At 48.8% G+C, this 19,984-nt stretch overlaps 2 protein-coding genes across 7 annotated transcripts in view; both read left to right on the forward strand.

Annotated features, from left to right (window-relative positions):
- The window catches only part of LOC114842500 (HIVEP zinc finger 3), a 29,157-nt gene extending 14,969 nt beyond the window's left edge, over nucleotides 1-14,188 (forward strand). For 3 of the 4 annotated variants that reach the window (XM_029128064.3, XM_029128063.3, XM_029128062.3), the window contains 8 exons: nucleotides 3,605-5,896; nucleotides 6,055-6,341; nucleotides 6,570-8,582; nucleotides 8,827-8,963; nucleotides 10,863-11,038; nucleotides 11,165-11,266; nucleotides 11,877-12,529; nucleotides 12,639-14,188. In XM_029128064.3, the coding sequence (XP_028983897.1) occupies nucleotides 3,937-5,896; nucleotides 6,055-6,341; nucleotides 6,570-8,582; nucleotides 8,827-8,963; nucleotides 10,863-11,038; nucleotides 11,165-11,266; nucleotides 11,877-12,529; nucleotides 12,639-13,298 (5,988 nt within the window). In that variant the 5' untranslated portion in view covers nucleotides 3,605-3,936 and the 3' untranslated portion in view covers nucleotides 13,299-14,188. The remainder of the gene's footprint in view (nucleotides 1-3,604; nucleotides 5,897-6,054; nucleotides 6,342-6,569; nucleotides 8,583-8,826; nucleotides 8,964-10,862; nucleotides 11,039-11,164; nucleotides 11,267-11,876; nucleotides 12,530-12,638) is intronic. The other variant, XM_055503413.1, reaches the window with a different exon arrangement.
- Nucleotides 14,189-15,852: 1,664 nt separating this feature from the next.
- LOC114843300 (endothelin-2) lies at nucleotides 15,853-18,784 on the forward strand. Of its 3 annotated transcripts, XM_029129724.3 has the most exons (6): nucleotides 15,853-16,355; nucleotides 16,446-16,527; nucleotides 16,963-17,118; nucleotides 17,317-17,430; nucleotides 18,116-18,169; nucleotides 18,256-18,784. In XM_029129724.3, exons 3-6 carry the CDS (start codon nucleotides 16,979-16,981, stop codon nucleotides 18,344-18,346), a joined length of 399 nt encoding a protein of 132 aa, XP_028985557.1. In that variant the 5' UTR covers nucleotides 15,853-16,355; nucleotides 16,446-16,527; nucleotides 16,963-16,978; the 3' UTR covers nucleotides 18,347-18,784. The 3 variants fall into 3 exon arrangements, with proteins under 3 accessions (XP_028985557.1, XP_040923733.1, XP_055359183.1); XM_041067799.2 differs by having other exon boundaries at nucleotides 15,854-16,527; XM_055503208.1 differs by lacking the exons at nucleotides 15,853-16,355; nucleotides 16,446-16,527 and having other exon boundaries at nucleotides 16,606-17,118.
- Nucleotides 18,785-19,984: the final 1,200 nt, after the last annotated feature.

The raw sequence follows: 19,984 nt of genomic DNA on the forward strand, positions 1-19,984 counted from the left end.
TGATGTTCCTGTAGTAGGTGAGAGGGAGTGTTGGTCCTGGGTTTAATGCTCTGGGGTTTTTCTTTTTTTCTTTTTTTTTATCCAACCAAGCAGTTTCTTCCTGTGGATCTTTAATTAGTAAGAGTGGAGCGTGAGGGACTTTTGAAGTAACTTTATATTTAGAGAATCTCCAGAACCTCTTGTTCTGTCACATGTTGTTTTGCTGCGTTGACTCAAGCTGTCTAGGCGGCAGCATATGCATTCGTCTGCTGCGGCGACAACCTGTCATCGCTCACGGGGGCTTCGATGTCAAGGGTCATGCCAGCTTGTCAATGCATGCAAGGCCAAGCATTTTTCTCACCTCACTTCCTGCTGCCAGTGTGCGTCTGTAGTCAGAGAGGATGCTGGGAGATAAATTTAGATCTCCAGCTCCCTCTCCATCTGCCGTTGCTCAGAGTAGGCTGGTTTCCATGGGAACCTGCACCAGGCTACTGCCAGCAAGAGCGAATGGAGGGAGAGAGAGGGAGGGAGGGAGAAGTGTGTACTGTATGACAGCAGATTTTTTAAAAAGCACTTAAGAGGGTTTATCTGTTCTCAGGGCACGAGGTAATTTAATGTTTAGCCTGTGTTTTTATCCATCGTTACCAGCTGAATGAATACATCTGGGCATTGATGAGGAAATGAACGCGAGCTCCGCCGGCCGCGCTCCCCCGTGCACGATGAAGAGTGAAGTTTTGAAGTGTAAAAGCGCTGCAGAGCTCCTGCGCCGCTCATTGAGAAGGAGCTGAGCTAAATATTCGCTCGCTAATTGTATTTACAGTTTCAGACTTCATAGACACAGCAGAGGGGCGGGCGGGGGGGGGCGAGACAGACAGCAAGTGTGTGGGTGTGTGAGGGAGATGGAGTGTGAGCACGTCGGTGTGTCAAGGTTCCCCTGGGAGCCTGCATGCGTGCCAGTTTCTGCTGACAAAGCCCCTTCGCATGAACCCACACGCGCGCTCCTCACTCCCTGCGGACCGCTCCTTAATCACATTTTAGGGACAGAAACTGGTTCACGCGCCACACGTCTGCCTCCACTGTGAGACTATGCCGTCGGTCCCCGTGCACCGTGACTCATCGGGCGTCGGAGGTGGGAAGCTCCGGCTGCTTCATAGGCGCGCGGTGCCGTTCTGACGGAACACGACCAGTCGCACCAGTGTGACACTGATCATCAGCTGCATCAGCGCCTTCCTGTTTACACCGCCGTTTAAAAATAGAGCAGCAGGAATCAAAGAGGCTACACACATTTACATAACCCGTGTCATATCGTTTGCACGCCGGCCGATAAGTGTTGAACGCTATGGGACGCCCTGGTCCAACGTGTGTGTGTGTGTGTGTGTGTGTGTGTGTGTGTGTGTGTGTGTGTGTGTGTGTGTGTGTGTGTGTGTGTGTGTGTGTGTGTGTGTGTGTGTGTGTGTGTGTGTGTGTGTGTGTGTGTGTGTGTGTGTTGGCCCCAGCGTCTGCCGTTCCGTTCCCTCGTCTTCCTGGCAAAGGCCCTGACAGTGTGTTTCCCCCACTCGGAGCCGGCGCACAGGAACGCTATGAATAATGGAGGCGGCGCTCTCCCCGAGCCTAAAACCTTCTAATCGCCCTGTTTAAGGGCTGCATCAATAGCTATGCCAGATCATTAAACCTTCACTCTGATAACCACTACACGAGCGAAGGCGTTTGTTACAGGGAGCTGGAGGAGACAGTTTGTCCTGCTCAGACGTCTCCTTAACTCCTGGACAGACAGAGAAGCTACACACAAGGTCTGATACACTTTCTGAGCTTGAATTTAACATATTCACATATAACTGTGAAGAGTAATCTGTCTTCATGAATAGGATCATTTTAATCCTTCAGCAAACTGTGACACAGAACAAGCACGTATGCTAATGGATGAATGATTAAGTTTAAATTTTTTTTTTAATTGTTGTTATAAGTGTTGGTCTTTTGGAGACGCACGCATTAAACAGACGTCGGCTTGGGAGCAGATGTGGGGGAAACATGGTGTAGCTGAGAATCTGTCAAGTTGTTTCCAGGAGAAAGTGTTTTTTTCCCTTCCCCGCACTGTAAACTGCTTCTAATGAAGGCTGACTGTGCAGCGTTTTTCAGGCATTTGGAGAGAGCAAAAGTGTGGCTCATTAAAAAAAGAAAAAAAAAGAAAGCTGTCAGCGCTGCCTTGCCACCGCTGGCACCTTAAGCTGCAGTCAGCTGGGACTGTTTATTCAGCCACCGCTCTCGTCTTTCCTCTCCCGCCTCAACTTTTCCTGACTTTATTTTGCACTTTTTGCGTCTCCTAGGTGTGATGCATGTACAGTGTCCTGTTCTACGCGTAGCCATTTTCGGTCTCCCTCCATCGTCTGTCCTGATGTGCTCCTGCTCGTGTCTCTCGCACACATTTCCAGCTGTGAGGTGAACACACACTCTGCCTTCCGGAGCACAGAGCGTCCGCATCATGGATGATGATTGATACTCTGGGTCGACTTGCACTAGGACTGTCAGCAGTTGTGCGTGGCTCCTCTGTGAAATTGTTATGATTGGCTCTGTCCATTCCCAGGGTATGTTTTGATTGGCTGCGATACAGGAATCCATTGTCTCGGGCTGCGACGGAGCGCAGGGTTTGTAGTAAGTGGGAAATATTACAGTACATACGTCTTGATAAAAGGAGAGGCTTCATCGTTACGTCATCTCCAGGTCTTCATGATCCACTACAGTAAACTTGGCTTCTCATAAACACAGCTTTCTAGTTTTGTGTGAGAAATATTACAATAGATGTGTCTTGATGAATGGTTTCACAACCACAGTGTGGCCCTTTATAAACACTGCACTCTGGTGGCTGTTTAACAATAGAGTGAGTGGCATAGGCTAAAACGTTTTGCTTTCAGGTCCTCTTCGGCATTATATACTGTATAGGTTGAGAGCTACGTGGCAGATGAGCCTCGGCTCTATTCCCAACGTGTGCTTTAAATCTGTGCCCGTGGAAGGTGCCAGGCTGGGTCTGCACTGGTATGACTCCTAGTAGCCAGGGATCCAAACGGGATCAGATACTGTGTGTGTGTGTGTGTGTGTGTGTGTGTGTGTGTGTGTGTGTGTGTGTGTGTGTGTGTGTGTGTGTGTGTGTGTGTGTGTGTGTGTGTGTGTGTGTGTGTGTGTGTGTGGATTAAATGGAGTTTGTGAAGGACGTTTGTAACTATACTGAAATGTCTTAGAAATGAAATGAAATGTTTATACAGACAGTCAAGACGTTTCATTGATAACATCAATGAAACGTCTTGACCTAATGTTTTTGATAGAAAATCTTATCTGTTTGTCACTGGATCATATGTGGGTCCAATTTCTTCGATTTTCGTCCAATTTTAGGGATAACAGGACACTAATGGTCTATCTGCATACTTATCTGTCATTTTTTGTTTTGGAGAAACAGACCCTGAAGTTGAGTGAAGTCACTGGATCTTTATTTTTTGTTCCAGCTTTTATTTGAAAACATTTACAGTATACTGCTGCTTTTTATAAAATAGAAAGAAAGACAAAACGTGAGGGTCATATTTTCACAAACTTTATTTGACTTAATGTTTTTTTGTCTTTTTCTGTGTTTCCTTAGACCCAGTTGTGAAACTTAAAGATCAACACTAAGCAGCTAAAACCTTGAGAAGTCTGTTAGAATGGCCGAGCCTGGACAGAATCGGAGCTGCTTTGAACGGCAAAATGGTTCATGTTTACCTGCATCCGAGCGGTTTCAGGGCCTCTTTTAACGATGCCTCATTTTGTCCTCTTCAATAACTCTTGGCCCACACTCTCAACGGCCCTCTGTTTTCATTTACTAGTCAGTCTGTGGATGTTTCCTCGTCTCTGACCTCTCCGCTGCCATGCGGTTAGCCCCATGAGGCTCAGAGAGCCCTTCCACGTGTGTCTGTGAGGCCTCCTCCACACTCTATGGAGGCTGAGCCCAGCCGTCCGGCCGATGCAGAGCGCTCTGGAAGGCAAGAGCAGCGGCACGAGACCGCTGAATCCTCACTACCATCCTGTCCACCCCAGCAGCCTTCTAACCCTCGTCCTGTGCACAGAGCCTTGGGTCGCCTGCAGAATCGCCAGCCTAGACGCACTGACCTACTGCTGCGGTTACAGCAGCAGCAAGCATGGCAACAATCAGAAAGCCCCGGTCCCTCAGGAGGCACCTTCTTCTCTCCTTCTTCAGGAGCCCCATCTCTTCCTTCTACGTCCTCTACCCAGGGTGAGTCTGGCCATGGGATCCAATCTCAGGCCAGTCAGGAGGGGCTAGAAGGGTTGGGCTCAGCAAGAAGAGGCGAGAAGAAACCTCAAAAACCGGGGAAATATGTATGCACTTACTGTGGCCGTCCATGTGCCAAGCCAAGTGTTCTCCAGAAACACATTCGCTCCCATACAGGAGAGAGACCCTACCCTTGTGTTCCTTGTGGCTTTTCCTTCAAGACAAAGAGCAATCTATACAAGCATCGCAAGTCCCACGCACACCGCATCAAAGCGGAACTGGCGTCTAGTCGTGATAAGCCCAGCTTGAGTGGACCAGAGGGCACTGCTGTTGGCGAAGACCAGGAGGAACATACAGAAGGAGAAAGCACTGAGTCCGAAGAAGAGACGGGCCAACGCAGGAAATCGAAGGAGATACTGAGCCAGCTGAAGAAAGGTGGTAAAGAGGTGCTGGGAGGCTCAGAGGAGAGCCAGAGGACTGAAGACTCCCAGGCTGTTAAGCAAAGACTGGCACTGAGGCTCAGGAAGCGTGGCCCCATGGCTTCTCCAGATGAACCTCGCTCCTCCCTTTCCACCTCCTCTTCCTCTCTAGGGCCTGGCAGCAAGGGAAGCACAGAATCTGGCTACTTCTCCGGAGGTAGTACTGACATGTCCCAAGTCAGCCCCCCCACTGCCAGTGCCAAATCCTATGCGGAAATTATTCTAGGGAAATATGGGAGGCTGGGGGGGCAGCAGCGCAGTCCCCATCAGCAGCAGCCTCACTCCTCGCTTTCCCCATCACCAGGAACCGAGGAGAAGAGCGTTCCCTTCACCGTCCCCAAGACCCAAGTGATAGAACACATTACAAAACTCATTACCATCAATGAAGCTGTGGTAGACACTAGCGAAATTGACAGCGTGAAACCCCGTCGCTCCTCTGTGTCTCGGAAGAGCAGCATGGAGTCACTGAAATTTACCACCCCTAAAGATATAAGTGAGGCCCCTGGTCCCAGTGGTGTGAGGCACTTTCATCATCCTGAGTCAGATCCGCTAGGTCCCCAGGAGCCGTCATCCATTCCTCTGCTTAGACGCCACTCAATGCCATCATCTACCTGCCAAGACGAACCCTCCACCTCTGGGACAATGTCTCCCAGAGGTTTCCGCCTCTGCCAGTCATTTGATGAGCAGCAAGCCGTGGCAGCAGAGATGAGAGCTGGCCATGTCCAGCGTATGTTGAGGCGACAGCCTGCCATCGAGGTTCCCCTGGGAGCTGAGTTAATGCTGGAGGAGTCCGGTCCAACCTCTCCATCATCAGCCAGAATCGGTGAACTATCCGGGCCGCCGCTGCAGCAGCAGCAACAGCACAAGGGCCCCGGCATGTTTGACTGCGAAGGATGTGGCGCTCACTTCCAGACGGCTGAAAGCTGCAAGGCTCATAGAGGAACCTGTCCAGGTCCGCAAACCCTGGAACAAGAGAGTGGAGACACGAGTAAAACATGCAGGGAGGATCGCCCCCAGATGATGATGCACTATAAGTTCAGAGCGCTGGCCATGGCTGTGAGGAAGAGGAGGAAAGAGGAGAGCCTGGAGGAAGACCCGACCAGCCCTGGTCCTGGAACCATGTCGGACGTTTCTGCAGGTCTCCTTCCAGTGCAAAGTGGACAAGAGCACAGCCAGGCTCACTCAGGTGTGTTGTGTATCCTTCATGTACTGTGAAATTACCATACTCTACTGAGGGAAAATGGTAAATATACTAAATATTTAAATATCCCAGAAGATTTTACCATTCAACAGATTAATAGCTATGTAAAATGGTGATAGTTATTTTCTGCTGTGTGTTTTTAGGTGTTTCTTCACAGAATGAGCCCAAACAGCAACAGCAGGACAGGAAGGGCGTGTCTGTCATCCAACACACAAGCTCTTTTGAGAAGCAGGAGAGTATATCCATGGAAAGTCAGGAACCAGACCTCAGAGAGAGTAAACAAACACAAGAGCCCAAGCCAAAACCATCACCCTCGACATCTCGCCTCATCCGCCAGCCAAACATCCAAGTGCCAGAGATCCTTGTTACTGTGGAGCCTGATGCTGACATGCCATCTGTGTCACCACCAGTGACAGCATTCTCTTCCAAGGTACATGAATATTTAAAGGCATGTTTTGTTGTGTATTGTAGATCTATTTTTATGCCATTTTTTTTCTTTATTTTTTCAGTTTAACTATTTATTTGACCTGCCTTCTGTCAAAAATAAGGATCTTAAATAACTCTAGTTTACATAAACTCCTATTGGTTTTACTGTCTTTTGGGGTAATGATTCTCCTTACACAGGATTGTAAAATGGTAAACTGTCTATATCTTCCAGGAGACAGAGAGGATAGAGGAGTTCCAATGGCCTCAGCGTAGCCAGACTCTGGCCCAGCTCCCTGCAGAGAAGCTGCCACCAAAGAAGAAGAGACTCCGCTTGGCGGAAGCCGCCCAGTCCTCAGGGGAGTCCAGCTTTGAGTCCGTGTCTCTGCCTCGCAGCCCCAGTCAAGAGAGCAACATCTCCCACGCTTCGAGCCTTTCTGCTTCTTTCGAGGACACTTCGAGATCAGAGGCTGCCGTCTGGGCTGCCAGTAGCCAAAGGTCCCAGATGTTGATGGTGCCGTCTGCTTCACACCAACACCACCAAAGCCACAAGGAGATGAGGCGCTCGGCCTCAGAGCAGACTCCAGCCAGTCGACAGCAAACCGAGCAGACCTCAGAGACAAGAAGTAAGTCCTTTGACTACGGGTCTCTGTCTCCGCAGCAGCCTTCGTCCTCTTGGAAAGAAAGAAGGAAGTGTCTTCTCGTGAAGCATGACACCTTAGGGGAACCTGAGCAGGAGGAGGGGACCAGCATGAGCTTTACCAGAGAGAGCCCAAAGCCTGGGCCTTCACACTCCATCCAGCCTCCCCTCTACTCTACTGAAGCAACCGCCCGCTTCAGCCCAGAAACAACAGGAAAAGCCCTGCAGCTTTTACAGCCTCAAGTCTTTCCACCCTCTCAGGATCTCCTCCCTGTGCAGCCCAGAGCCCAGCAAGCAGCGCCATCGCAGCTAGTCCCTGTCACCACGGCCATCTCTGAAGCACTGTCCACCCAAATCCTCCACAGATCTTTTTTCCATTCACACGCAGCACCTTCACATGTACAGATACACCCAGCACAGATTCCCATGGCTGAGCGACTGGGTGCACCGCTCCATCAGCTGCCTGCCCTAGTTCCCTTCCAGATCTCTGCGAGTACCAGAACTAGTCACTCTATATACTTGCCTGTTCCTCCAAGACTTGGCACAAATGTCCCCTCCCTCCCTACTACAGACAGCAGAGCTCCCATCTCCTCCATGCCTTCTGCCCTAACCCATCAATCTCTGGTAACTATCTCTTACCACCACCCACGTCCGGTAATCGCCACATGCCTGGCACAGCTTACACCAGCAGCGTCGCTAGTGGTGCCAGTGCGCCTGCAGACACACATACCCACCTTCGCCAGTGCCATGTATACCACCCTGTCTCAGATCTTGGCTTCCACCCGCTCACAGGAAGCCATTTCCTGTACACCTATGGTCATTATGGGCCAGGTGGAGCAGGAAAAGCTGCAAAGGTCCTACCTGAAGGTCCCTTGTCCTGACACCAGGAGCCATCTTCTCCCGCCTCTGTCTGCAGATTTGGCCTCAGGATCCGGTGAGGGACATGGCCCACTGGGGGCTGGAGGAAGTAAACGGATGCTTTCTCCTGCAGCCAGTCTAGAACTCAGCACAGAGGCCCAGCGGCACCAGAAGAGAGTCAAAGAGGAAGAGGAGGGAGAGCAACACAAGGCAGAGGAGAAGGAGGAGGATGTGGACCAAAAGGCGAGAGAGGAAGGAAAAGATGGCGTCACTGGGGAGAAACTGGAAGAGGGAAAGAAGGAACAACCAGAGAGGGCTGAGGCGACAATTGTGAAACTGGAGGCAGAGCAGGTGCACGACCCAGGGAAACGTAACAGGGAGGAAAAGGAGGGGACGAAGGGGTTGACTGAGAAGACATGTCAAAAAAGGGAAGAGGTTCCGGCCGTGGAAGAGAGAGCCAGCAGCCCCTCGTACCCCAGCCTTCACACCTCCACCTCTGTCAACTGGTGCTACCTGAACTATGTCAAGCCCAACCCGTGTGCCCAGAGGGACCCGCGCACCTCCGTTTATTCCACCTGGAGCGTCAGTGCTCACAACCCAAATTTGCCAGGCCTCAGCACTAAGGTGGTCATGTCGCTGCTGTGCTCCAAACAAAAGCACAGCTCAGAGACCTACACCATGGCCAAAGCCCCGGCTGTGGCTAAAAGCAACCTGGCCCTTGCCAACAGCAGGACCCCACGTGTGTCAGAGGTAAACATAACTACGATATGCTGCATTTCTACATTTGTAAATTGCTGTTTTAATATTAAGATTTTAATGGTTAAGTCTGTTTTTAAAGAGGAAGAACAGGTAAAAAAATGACTCCATCTGGTTAATTAGCTCATTGTGCTCCATCAGTTTTTTTTCTATGGTTGTAATTGTCCAACAATGTTTTTTTTTTATTTTTAAGTAAATTTTAAGTAATTTTGAATTTTTCTGAATGTCTTGAGTGTAGGTACATGCCACCCCACCCAGCACCCTCCCTGAAGTGAAGGATCAGCAGCATGAAAAGGAGGAGACTAAAGAGAAGAGAGAAGAAGGGCCGTCCACCTCCAAGCCGAGCGAGGCGCGCGTTCGCATCTTTGAAGGCGGGTAAGAACCACGCGAGTGAGTCCTGAAATAGTCCCACTCCCAGTGACATTTTTTTGGGGGAGATAATTGCTGTGCCCCGTTGCACAAATGATCTCTTCTTCCATCGCAAACCTGTGCCCAGCGACGGCAAAACAGCAACCGCGGAGAGCTGACAAGCGAGAGAACTACGGGAACAGATGGGAACGCGTGCGTCCCACGGGGGCTTCGTTTGTACCTGCAGCCAAGCTCCTTCCTCTTCCTGCTGGCGAGGACGTCTCCTTTTAGAAGTGTTAATTTGGAGAGATGGCGGCGCGGTGTTTGTGCGCGTCCGTGTGCGAAGGGGAAAAGGTTGTTCCCGACTTCACTTTGTCCGACTCTCATTAATTCCTATTTTGACCGTTGCGTAACTCGCTGAGGCAACACTGTATAATGTTTATTCCCGCGCAGTCTCCTCTTTACACGCGAAGGCCTGTGTTCAGGTCCAAGCAGATGGTTCAGTATGTGTGTGTGTGAAGTGTTTAACAGTAGATAACACACTAATTACCAGTCTTTATCATTAGCAGTCACCCATTAAACACATTCGGGCTGGCCTTGTTCATCCGTAGTCAGCCTGCAGCTTTCACTTCTGCCCCACATCTGCCTCCATCTTCTACTCTTCTCTCCTCCCTTATATTCTGGCGGCTTATCTTGCTGTATAATCCTCATCATTTCATTTTCACACCTGTGCTCCTGCATGTCGGTCTGGATTTTCACCCCTATTGCCATGACGGCTTTTCTTCCTGTTCTTTTTACGATCCCTGCGGCTTGAACCATGTCTTTTGTGAGCACAAACCAACTGTGTCCTTCTAATTAAAGTATGCGGTTTGAATTGTGTTAGTTCTTTTCTGTTGACGGCAGCAGTGTTAGAGGCATTCCATCTTCAATGCTTTGGAATTCAATACTTGCGGATGAGTTTGAGTGTTGTTCCCTCCATCCATCCATGATGTCATCCACAGAGCTGGGTCAGACTCTTGCTTCAGTAAACTGAGGGACACGCTGCTGACTGAAGGCGTCATGTGTGAAGTGCGACTTTGGCCCCGTTTCCCCTGCGACGAGATGGATATTCTCGGCGGTGGCAAAAAAATGCGCGCCGGCAAACGTTAGTCTGTGGCTGAACGAATGCAACACAATGCCACGGCTGAGGCTATTTGTGCCGCTGTGTAACAATTTGTTATGATTCGCCAGCGCCGGTTCTGTTATACAACGGGGAGCACGCGCAGCCTGTAGACGTGCCGCATATCCTGCAATTAACAGTCAGCGCACGTTGGATAGTCACAATTCAGAATGGATTGTACTTGTCTTCAGGGGCAGAGAGATGGAGGTTTTCATAGGGGACAATTCAGATATAAAACATCTGTGGTCCACCATGTCCACAAATAGCCTTTTGGTAAACATTAAGGCTGTGTATAAACAGTGTTTTACAGACTGAACCTAAATGAGTTTTTTTTTTTTTAAATATAGTGTCTATTTCAGGGTGTAGTGTTTATTTTTTAGCTATCGCCAGACCTCCCTCCTCTCTCTTTAGCTGCTGCTGTTGTTGGCAGGGCCGCCGGATTGCAGCAGAATAGCTGGTATTCTCCGTGTGCCCAGGGCGCCGTGGAGGAAACAGCCGAGCGATTCATGGCTGCTGGGGTTTTGGTGGGTCTTCCCCAGTCGGCCTCCACAGAGAGAGCATTGTTTCCCACTGTCTCTTCTGTGCGACTTGTGTGCATCTGTTTACAAAGCTAAATCCACATTTATCATTATTATGAAAGCTATCAGCATATCTGGTGTAGTGCATGTATGCGAGGAGGTTAGAGCCCACAGAGCAGAGTGAATGAGTGAATGAGTCATTGTATCAGCTGAATATCGTACCTGTGTGTGTTTCCCTCTGTCTCTTAGATATAAGTCCAATGAGGAGTATGTTTACGTGCGAGGACGCGGGAGGGGAAAGTACATATGTGGAGAGTGCGGCATCCGCTGTAAGAAGCCCAGCATGCTGAAGAAGCACATCCGAACGCACACAGACGTCCGTCCGTTCATCTGCAAGCACTGCAACTTTGCCTTCAAAACCAAAGGTACGGCGGCCGCCGACGAGCCTTCGCGCCACCAGCGTTTCAACGTAGACGTTTACACCCGTGAATGTGGCAACCCGTTTTCTTTGGCCCGTGTAAGTCAGCCCCCCCTTTTGTGCTCTCGTCCAGGAAACCTTACTAAACACATGAAATCGAAAGCGCATGGGAAGAAATGCCAGGCTCTGGGAGTGTGTGAGTCATCGCTAGAGGAGCCGGAGAGCGAGGAAACAGGTACTTAACGAGAAGGCGTCGCACACATTTCCCCTCCACTACGGAGGAATATTGCTCCACAGCTGGATGACCCCCCCCGTGAGGAATAGTGGCTGCCCAGCGCCGACAGCTTATGCAACACCATGTTCTTCTCTCCTCTCACACATACATACACACACACACACACACACACACACACACACACACACACACACACACACACACACACACACACACACCAGCACCATCAAAAGGAGCCTCAGATCCAAGCACCTCCCAACCTTCCTCTGCTCCCCCTCCTTTCAGCAGCTCCTTCCTGCTGACAGGCTGCACTCATCGCAGCCAAGGACGCGTCATTTAAGCCGTCTTCCCATTCACAAGGCTGCTGAGATAGTTTGTGAATAGAGGCATGGTGCAATTCAATTAAATGTCGGTCTTTTCATCCTCGGTCTATTTATAACGTGGGTTTGGTGTTTGGCGGGTGAAGTTTGTTAGAAGGATGCAGTTTGCTGTCCTGGCTCTTTGTGTCTGTTCCTGAAAATATGTTTTATGTTGTTTTTTTTTAAAGACACTTCTACAATATAAATGGATACGGATTTAACTTGGAGTTTTTCTGTGTCTGCACACACAGCAGGAAGTGATGAACGTGTGTGTGGCTCCGAGGAACAGGAGGAACATCAGTTTTCCAATGTGGAGGAGTCTGAGGACGACGATGATAATGAGGAAGATGAGGAGGAGGAGGAGGAGGAAGAGGAGTCCACGTCGCACGATGACCCACCGTCCTCCTGTTCGTCCGACACCCACCCGTCCGTGGGGGGGCAGTCCAGCTGCAGTAAGCACTCTAAGCAGGGCGCCCACGCCCCCGAGCCCACGGGCCTCGGTCCCGGCCTGTGCCACAAGTGCTCCCCCAGGGGCGTGTGGCCGGGCAGACGCGCTGCCTCCCCGGGCAGCCGGAGGGCGCTGTTCTCCCGGCGCGGCTGGAAAGCGTCGCCCAGAGCCTTTTCCCCCAGCAGCGAGAGCCGCTCGCCCAGCCGTAGCCTCTCCCCCCGCCTGGAGCTGTCCTCGCCCATCCACAGCCTCTCTCCCAGGACCGAGCTGTCCTCCCCCAGCCGACATGTCTCGCCCTCGCCGGAAAGAGGGCCGTCTCCCATCAGGCACCTTTCGCCCCTTCGTCCCGTTTCGCCCAGCTGTTACTGGTACTCGCAGGCTCGGACCCCTCCATTGCCACTCGGGTTGCAGCCGAGGCCCGCAGGGTACCTGCCGTGGGAAAGCCCCGATGCAAAGGTCAGTCACATCAAACTGATGAGTTTTCTATTTTAATCTGTGTCTACTGTCCTACAGAGAGACTTATTGTATTGTACCTGCATCACTGACGCCTTTGCTCCCCCTACAGGAGAAAGGTGGTGCAGCGGGCGAAGGGCCGACGTTGCCAGAGACCAGCTTGTTTCCGTCTGCCTATCGTATTTCCACGTGTGAGGGTTATCCCAGCCATCCAGCAGCAGACAACATCTTCAGCCATCTTCCCATGCATTCCCAGCAGGCCAGGGTCCCCTATCTCATGATCCCCATTGGAGGAATCCAAATGGTGCAAGCCAGACCCAGGTCCCGGCCTACCACCCCCTCGTCCCCCACATCGCCCCCATTGGAGGGGTTGTCACTGGCCAGATTTGAGTCTTACTGGGGCGGGACCCCCAGAACTCAAGGGCTTAGGACTCCTGGAGATCAGTGGTCAGAGCACGAGGCCGCAGGAACCAGCCAGTCAGGGCGGTGCAGTCGTAGCACAGCGCTAACGTGTTCCAAACTGGAGTTGGGTACTACAGACTCAAAGCAATATGGCAGCTTGCACAGCTCCGCTCACGCCTGCAGGCCAGCTACTCAGGCCACCGATCGGTGCGTCAGGGACAGTCGATCACGACCCCCCCTGGCGTTAGCGGCTCCCGTGGACTCACGTTTGACGGGAAAGCGGCCGGAGGGGGAGGAGCCACCGTGTGGTGTTGATCTGGCAGAGGGAGGAGCTGAAGGAGACTCCACCAGACCAGACCAGAGCACTTAACAGTGTCTACAACCCGATGCTTCACGCATCCCATTTTGCTTTATTGGTTGCTACACTAGTTTTGTTTTTTTATTGCTTTGTTTTTATACAGTTTTCAATACTATTGTTAACTTAAATGTTTGTTTCTCGGCAATATTCAGGTCTGTTATAAAAATGCACTTTTTCTTTGTGAAAATAATGATTCTGTAAATCTCTATATTATTAAGTAATATATATATATATATATATATATTATATGATATGCCTGTATCTCTATTGATACTGGTAATCTTAATGTCTGTTCAAATATATATATAAAATAAATAAATAAATTTGTAAATGACCAAAATCTTTAAACAAAATAATTCCATTTTTGTTTGTCCAAATTCTTGTCCAGTATTACTCAAACTGTAGTTACTTGTGCCTTTTCAGTCCAGGTTTGCGTTTTGAGATGTACAGTAAAGATAGACAAAGACAAGTCTGTGAAATTTTTTATGTTTTCAGTTATTTTTTTTGTTTTTTGTGTTGTTCAGGAAGGTTAACATTTGGTGTTTCTTTTCTAAAGGCCATTTTTAGAGCCAGGTAAAGCAAGAGTTTGTGGAGATACTGAAGAAACAGAAAGGAAATGCACTGAAGTTCTATTTTTTATTAAAAGATTTTAGATTAGAAATATATCTGTACAGAAAGGTGCGCTCCTTATTTATTATTATTTCTTGACAATGATCTTTTCAAAATTTTGGTATGGTAAAAAGTTTTTTGTTACATCTGTGACTCTTTTTTATTATGTTGTGATTTAAATTGGCGACGACGATGAGTTGTTTGAGCTGCGTTGGTTTTGGAGGATTAAGTGCCCTGGAGATTTCACACACAGCAAACTTTCTAGTAATTGAAGAAATAAAAAATGCACTAGACTCTTTTGAGGTTGTGCCTTTCTTCAGTTTTGGCCAGTGTACAGTATTTCTTTCTTTATTTACGTGATTAAGGATCTCCACGTACAAATAGGTTGTGATCAAAGGTTTAGATGTGATTCCCCTCATATTCATATTTTAATATTAATCTGCTATATCTAAGTTTAAAGCACGTATTAAGTTACATTACTTACAACATGCAGCTGTAAATGTGTGGTATCACCACTAGATGTCCCAACTAAATCACCAGCCCTAACGTGTCTCACAGAAGATTTTTCTCTTACACTTGGTATGTTTTGAATAGAAACTGCTTTTCAGTGTCATTCTAGAAAAACTATTTTCATTTAGCTTTCTGGTTCTCAGGTTTTCATAACAAAATGACCTTATCAACGCCATTAATTACAAAACTAACTCACACTGAAACACAAGGAGCTCTGGTTGGTCACCTTAATATTTATTATTAATTTATTAGTCTTATTACGCACACACAAATTATCAGCTGCTTATTCTGCTTCTGCCTTTTACACACAAGTGAGAGTGTGTTTCAGGGAGTGTAAAGTAATATCATAAAACCGTTCTGACGTGGAACTGTCACCTCAAGCTCAGGACCTTTGTCATTAGGAGTCCCACGCAGGACATTTAGGGGAGCACATTAGGATCTGGACGGCAGGAAGCTGTGTTGACACAGAGCCAGAAGATAATTACTGTAGATCAACAATCCTTAAAAACGGGCCACATGGCAGTTTCTATTTCTGGAAACCTACTGTGGATCGTAAATGGAAGTGAACGATTCCTCCTCCCCTGATGTCTGTATGTGCTGACAAGAGGAGTCGAACGAGGAGTTCACTTTGCTAATTAAAAGCAAACACCTGCTTTTAGGCTTTTAAGACATGGAAGTGTGGCTCCTTCTCTGGTTCACACCCTTCAGAATAGTTTGATGATCAGTTTTAGAGACGGGTGCGCGTGTGATGCAAAAACACAAACAGAAAGCATGTTTGTCTGCGGGAGGAAAACCTTCAGAAACGAACCGGTGATATTTGCTCCTGAGGTGTAGAAACGAGGAGTGTTTGATTAAGCTCATCACTAATTCCACGCCGCTTTCCTTTCTGCTGTTGTCCTGTCTGCTGTTTTCTGTATGTTCAGGTGTCAGTGAATTCTGAGCCCTCCGTAAAAACAAGCCCTTTAAGTAAACACTGTCTATTGAAGCTGACAAGTGAATAGGCAGGAAAAAATGATATCCGTCTCCATTAATACAGATCGAGTGAAACTGAAACCACACGTTAATGACTCAGTCTGTTATCTTCTCACATACAGTGGTCACGTGTTTCCACTGGACAAAAAGTAACATTATCCAATCTGGACACTTCACTATCAGCAGATAGACCGTAGCAACGATGCCATTTGGCTGCCTGCGTGACTCTGGCAGGGCCGACCCGCCTTCTGGGCCCCGTGTGGCTCAGACAGGAAGGAGCAGTTTGCTGGTCTGTGAGGGGGGCTCCACAGCCGTCGTGGAAACGAGTCCCCTTCCCAGGAGGTGTTCCCTGCTTTTTGTCTCTATCAACCCACAGCTCTGGGTTTTTCTGATGACCACGACCAGCCTGTTCATGTATTTCTGTCTGCCGCTGTGTTGGGACTTATTTAATCTTGGAAGGTCCTGACACCGTTTGTCTGCAAATCACAGCTCAAATTCTAACAGACGTAAATGTGTGGTAAATGTGTGAATGACCTTTTTTTTTGCATTTTGGAAATGTTCTTTTAGCTACTTAACAAAATGTATGTTCACTAACTGTCTCTGTAGCAAACCCAGATTAATACATTTCTCCTGCTGCGTCTCCTCCAGTATCACCTCCTGCGTTTGAGGGTCCACTCATGCTTCTCCATCATGTTTAGAGCTCATTCATTCATCAGCCTCCATCTCTCTGCTCTAGAATCTTGGGTGATCCCGTTTTCCCCTCCTTCCGATCGCACATCCTCCTCCATCTCATTGCCAGAGGGGAGACACGGCCCCATCAATAACACTCAGCAGGTAACGACAGAGCCACTCAGATGGATTACGACACATCAGCCAGTCCTGGAATGTGACACGGGTCCGAACGTCCTGGGGTCCTGCACCGTGGCTCCCTGGCATGCAGCTGTGGGCTGAGCTCTGATGACATCACAGGAGGGGCAGGTAAAAGAGAGTGACAGAGCTCCGACACCTGCAGACTACCCGCGGTAACAGCACACTGAAGCACAGCTGGAGATAATGATCTTTCTGCAGAGCTCCATTCAGCTGCTATCTGCTATGTGCGCTCACACCAGCGTCCTGCTTCTCATCACCCTTGGGGCTTCAATGCAGGATGGTAAGGCTTTTATTTTAAAGATCTGCTTGTATAAGATGGAGGAGTTTGATTTTTAGGTGTGGGTGTTTTCACAGAGCTCAGATCTCTTCATCTTCTTCTTTATCATATACTTTAGGGCTGAAATTGTTCTTATTAATCTAATCCGTCCAGTTAGTCTACAGTACCATCACTATCACCCTTTGGTGAAGGTCATACACAAACACAGAAAAACAAAAACACAGTTGCTAATGTTTAATGAATAATTGCACACTGATTTATTTCTCAGTAGTTTGTGGGTTTTTTAATGTAAAACTAAATGCCGATTTGAGCATTTAGTTGTACCTCAGCATACGACAACAAAGTTCAACCAGAACAACTTAATCCATGATACAATCCAGGTGTTTTCCTTTTCACACATTTGAATGGTTGCGGCTGACTAGCTCTGTCTCGTACCAGCTTTGGGTCTCCCACGATGAAGCAGCCGGAAGCGGGCGCCGGTGATGGAGCTCCGAGCCAGAGAGTGCGGACTAAACGCTGCGCCTGCAGCAGCCCGCTGGACTCTGAGTGCCACTACTTCTGCCACCTGGACATAATCTGGGTCAACACTCCGAGGTGGGGTCAAGAAAATGCATGGAGGCGTTTGTTTCTGCTGTGTAACGTGACTCGACAGAAAAGTAACATTAGAATTATAAACGCGAGCCCAGTATCAGTAAAACAGGCTGTGCTTATTATGCGTGGAGTATGTACTGTAGGAGCAAAGTCTGCAGAGTGTTGCTGTTTTGCTGACTCTCTCGCTCTCTCTCTCCGCAGTAAGACAACGGTTTATGGTCTAGGTGGTGCTCTGAACAGACGCCGACGGTCCCTCGGCCGCTGCACTTGTGCCAAACCCGGTGATGGAGCCTGTACCACCTTCTGCCGTCGCAGGTAAGACTTTCCACCACGAGGTTGCCTGGTTTGCAAAGGCAGAGATTACTCCCCTTTGTGTGGGATAAGGAGTGGTGCGGACCGACGGAACATCTCGGTTCCCTCGCATTACTAATTTTAGCCCAAATGTGTTGTTGCCGCGTTCTATAAGTCCCGCTGTCGAGGGCGTGGTCGTGGAAACAATACAGCCGAAGCCCGAGGGAGTAGCCGAGCAATCTGCCACCGGTGCACAAAGTTCACAGCGCCGGCTCCCGATTGGCTCCGAGGGCCGCGGAGCGAAGCGTGTGGGAGTCTGGAGGCTATAAAAGGCAGGGTCAAGAATTTACGTTTCCTAGAAATTACAAACAAATAGTGTCGCCACCTAGAAACAGCGGCTGCAGGAGGCGGCATGTGAGGTTGGCGGGACATGTTTCAACAGTGAGAGTTTGACTGTCTGCAGGAATAACAGGAGGCTGGGTGCAGTTCAACTTTATGAAGTCATATAAAACGTGGAGTGGGTGTGTAAAGATTAGCGTTTTGAGGTTATCAAGAATGAAATAAAAGTAAATCCATTTTAGATGCTTTCATTGCTGTGGCTGCCCATTAAATATAGCAATATCAATAAACCAGTGATGTGCAACGTCGTGAGAACGCTGGATTCCCAATGTCCTGCTGCTCACTTTTGGTTCTGTTTCCCTGATTACAGCTTTGGAACCCTGTCTCCCAAAATACACCAAGTCAACATCCACAGCATCCTCAGGTGAGCGCTTGGATAATAAAATGTCACACAGGCACTCTCACATCTTTACTTGTGTTTAATGATATTCTACGCCAACAACTCTTCAGAGCCCTCGGCACCAGGTCCAAGAGGACTCACAACGCACTGGACTCAGACAGAGACAAATCCCCGGAGGAGCGGAGAGAGAGCCCTCAGTAGCGAGGGCCGGAGGACGAGAGCAGCGAGCGTCTGAACAAACAACACTGAGCAGGAGGACGGATGCTGAGAGATGTGGCCGACGCGCCAGGGAGCAGGTGGAACGCACTGCAGTGTCCTGCAGGCACCATCATGGAAAGCAGGACTCTGAGATCAGATCTCACTGTGTGGTGGCAGGAGGTCGTGTGGTCGTGTCTGACCCACGTTCGGGGCCAGAACTGACACAGGAGGACGGACCAGAGGGAAAGAACGTGTTTAAAACAGCTCTCGAACACACAGCAGAAGCCATGAAGACCTAGTTTTATTTACTATTTTATGATTTTGATACGTACGTCATGAGTGACTGATACTGTGGAAAAAATATTTAGACCTAAACGGAACCTGTATCTCTTCTTATCTGTTAGTATTTGTGAATGTTTTTCAAATAATAAAGACACAAACAAAGAACATGTTCGCCCCTGGTCTTGTTTTTGTCAATCGGCAGCTTCAGAGTTTTCCGCTTTAGAAGAGGAGACAAATGAAGCGAAGCACAAGCAAAGGATAATTTGAGGCAACCTAAATCCTCTCAAGCAGCATTTGTGATGCAGCTGTGTGACAAGCGAACACATTTCTGAGTTCAAAAGGGAGCCTGCGATGGATGAATGGTCCAGGAATTCAAGGCTCACAGTGATAATAAGTTCACCTGCTGTTCAAAGGCAGCGCAGGCCGTGTTATCATAGGGATCTGTGGAAAGAATGCGGCATTTTGTAACTTTGCTCAGGGGCTGAGAGAGGCACAACATGCCCGTCACCCCGTGTCCCAGTCCAATGGCTGCTTCAACACAAACCGGTCACAGCGACGTGTGTGAGACGACGGCCGAGGGCGGCGGCCGACACATTTATCGCTGTTTAATGGATGAGGAGGTGGAGAAGGAACCTGCTTCTTATGTCTGAAGGATACATGAACGATAACACTGAAGTGTTACGGCAGTTGTGGGTTTCCCTGCTTCATATCCCCTCATTCCTGTCATGCTTCTCATCTTCTTTGAAGAGACCCCTGCAGCTATTTTTTTCCAAACCGGCCTGAGCACAGTGTTGAACTTCAGACAGCATCACAATAGGCTGCAGTCCCTCCCAGCGGTATGACTGAGCCTTTTAGGCAGGACTCACACACCCACCACCTTGGACAGCTCTTAATACGCTCTACTATTGAACTTTCTGTGTCACGAACAGCACATGATGTCCTGACAGCGAAAAACCTGATGAGAGACGATTCACATTCACTTCATAAGTTTCGTTAGCTCAGCTGGAAAGTGGTGCTAGCTGCGATAAACCATAGCAATGATTGTTCTAGAAGACGTCGGAACAATGCAGATGTTCACAGATGATTAACTGGCCTATGACATAACAGGGACTTATGATACACTGTTGCTTTTGTAGGAGAAAGCCCAGACAGCCTGAGTGCAGACCTCTGTCCATGGTGCTGGAACAGGAGGCGCACGCTAACATGCAAACTAAAAGACAGTAACAAATAATGAGAATTAATTAGTGGACAAAATAATGACGTAGACTACAGCTCATTGGTGTCAGTGTAAAAAAAGGAATACTAATAATGACAGTGAAATGGAAATGTGTGTTGATCGCTGTAGAAGTTGTCTCCCAG

The sequence above is a fragment of the Betta splendens genome, chromosome 16 (assembly GCF_900634795.4).
Source record: "Betta splendens chromosome 16, fBetSpl5.4, whole genome shotgun sequence".
Lineage (NCBI taxonomy): Eukaryota > Metazoa > Chordata > Actinopteri > Anabantiformes > Osphronemidae > Betta > Betta splendens.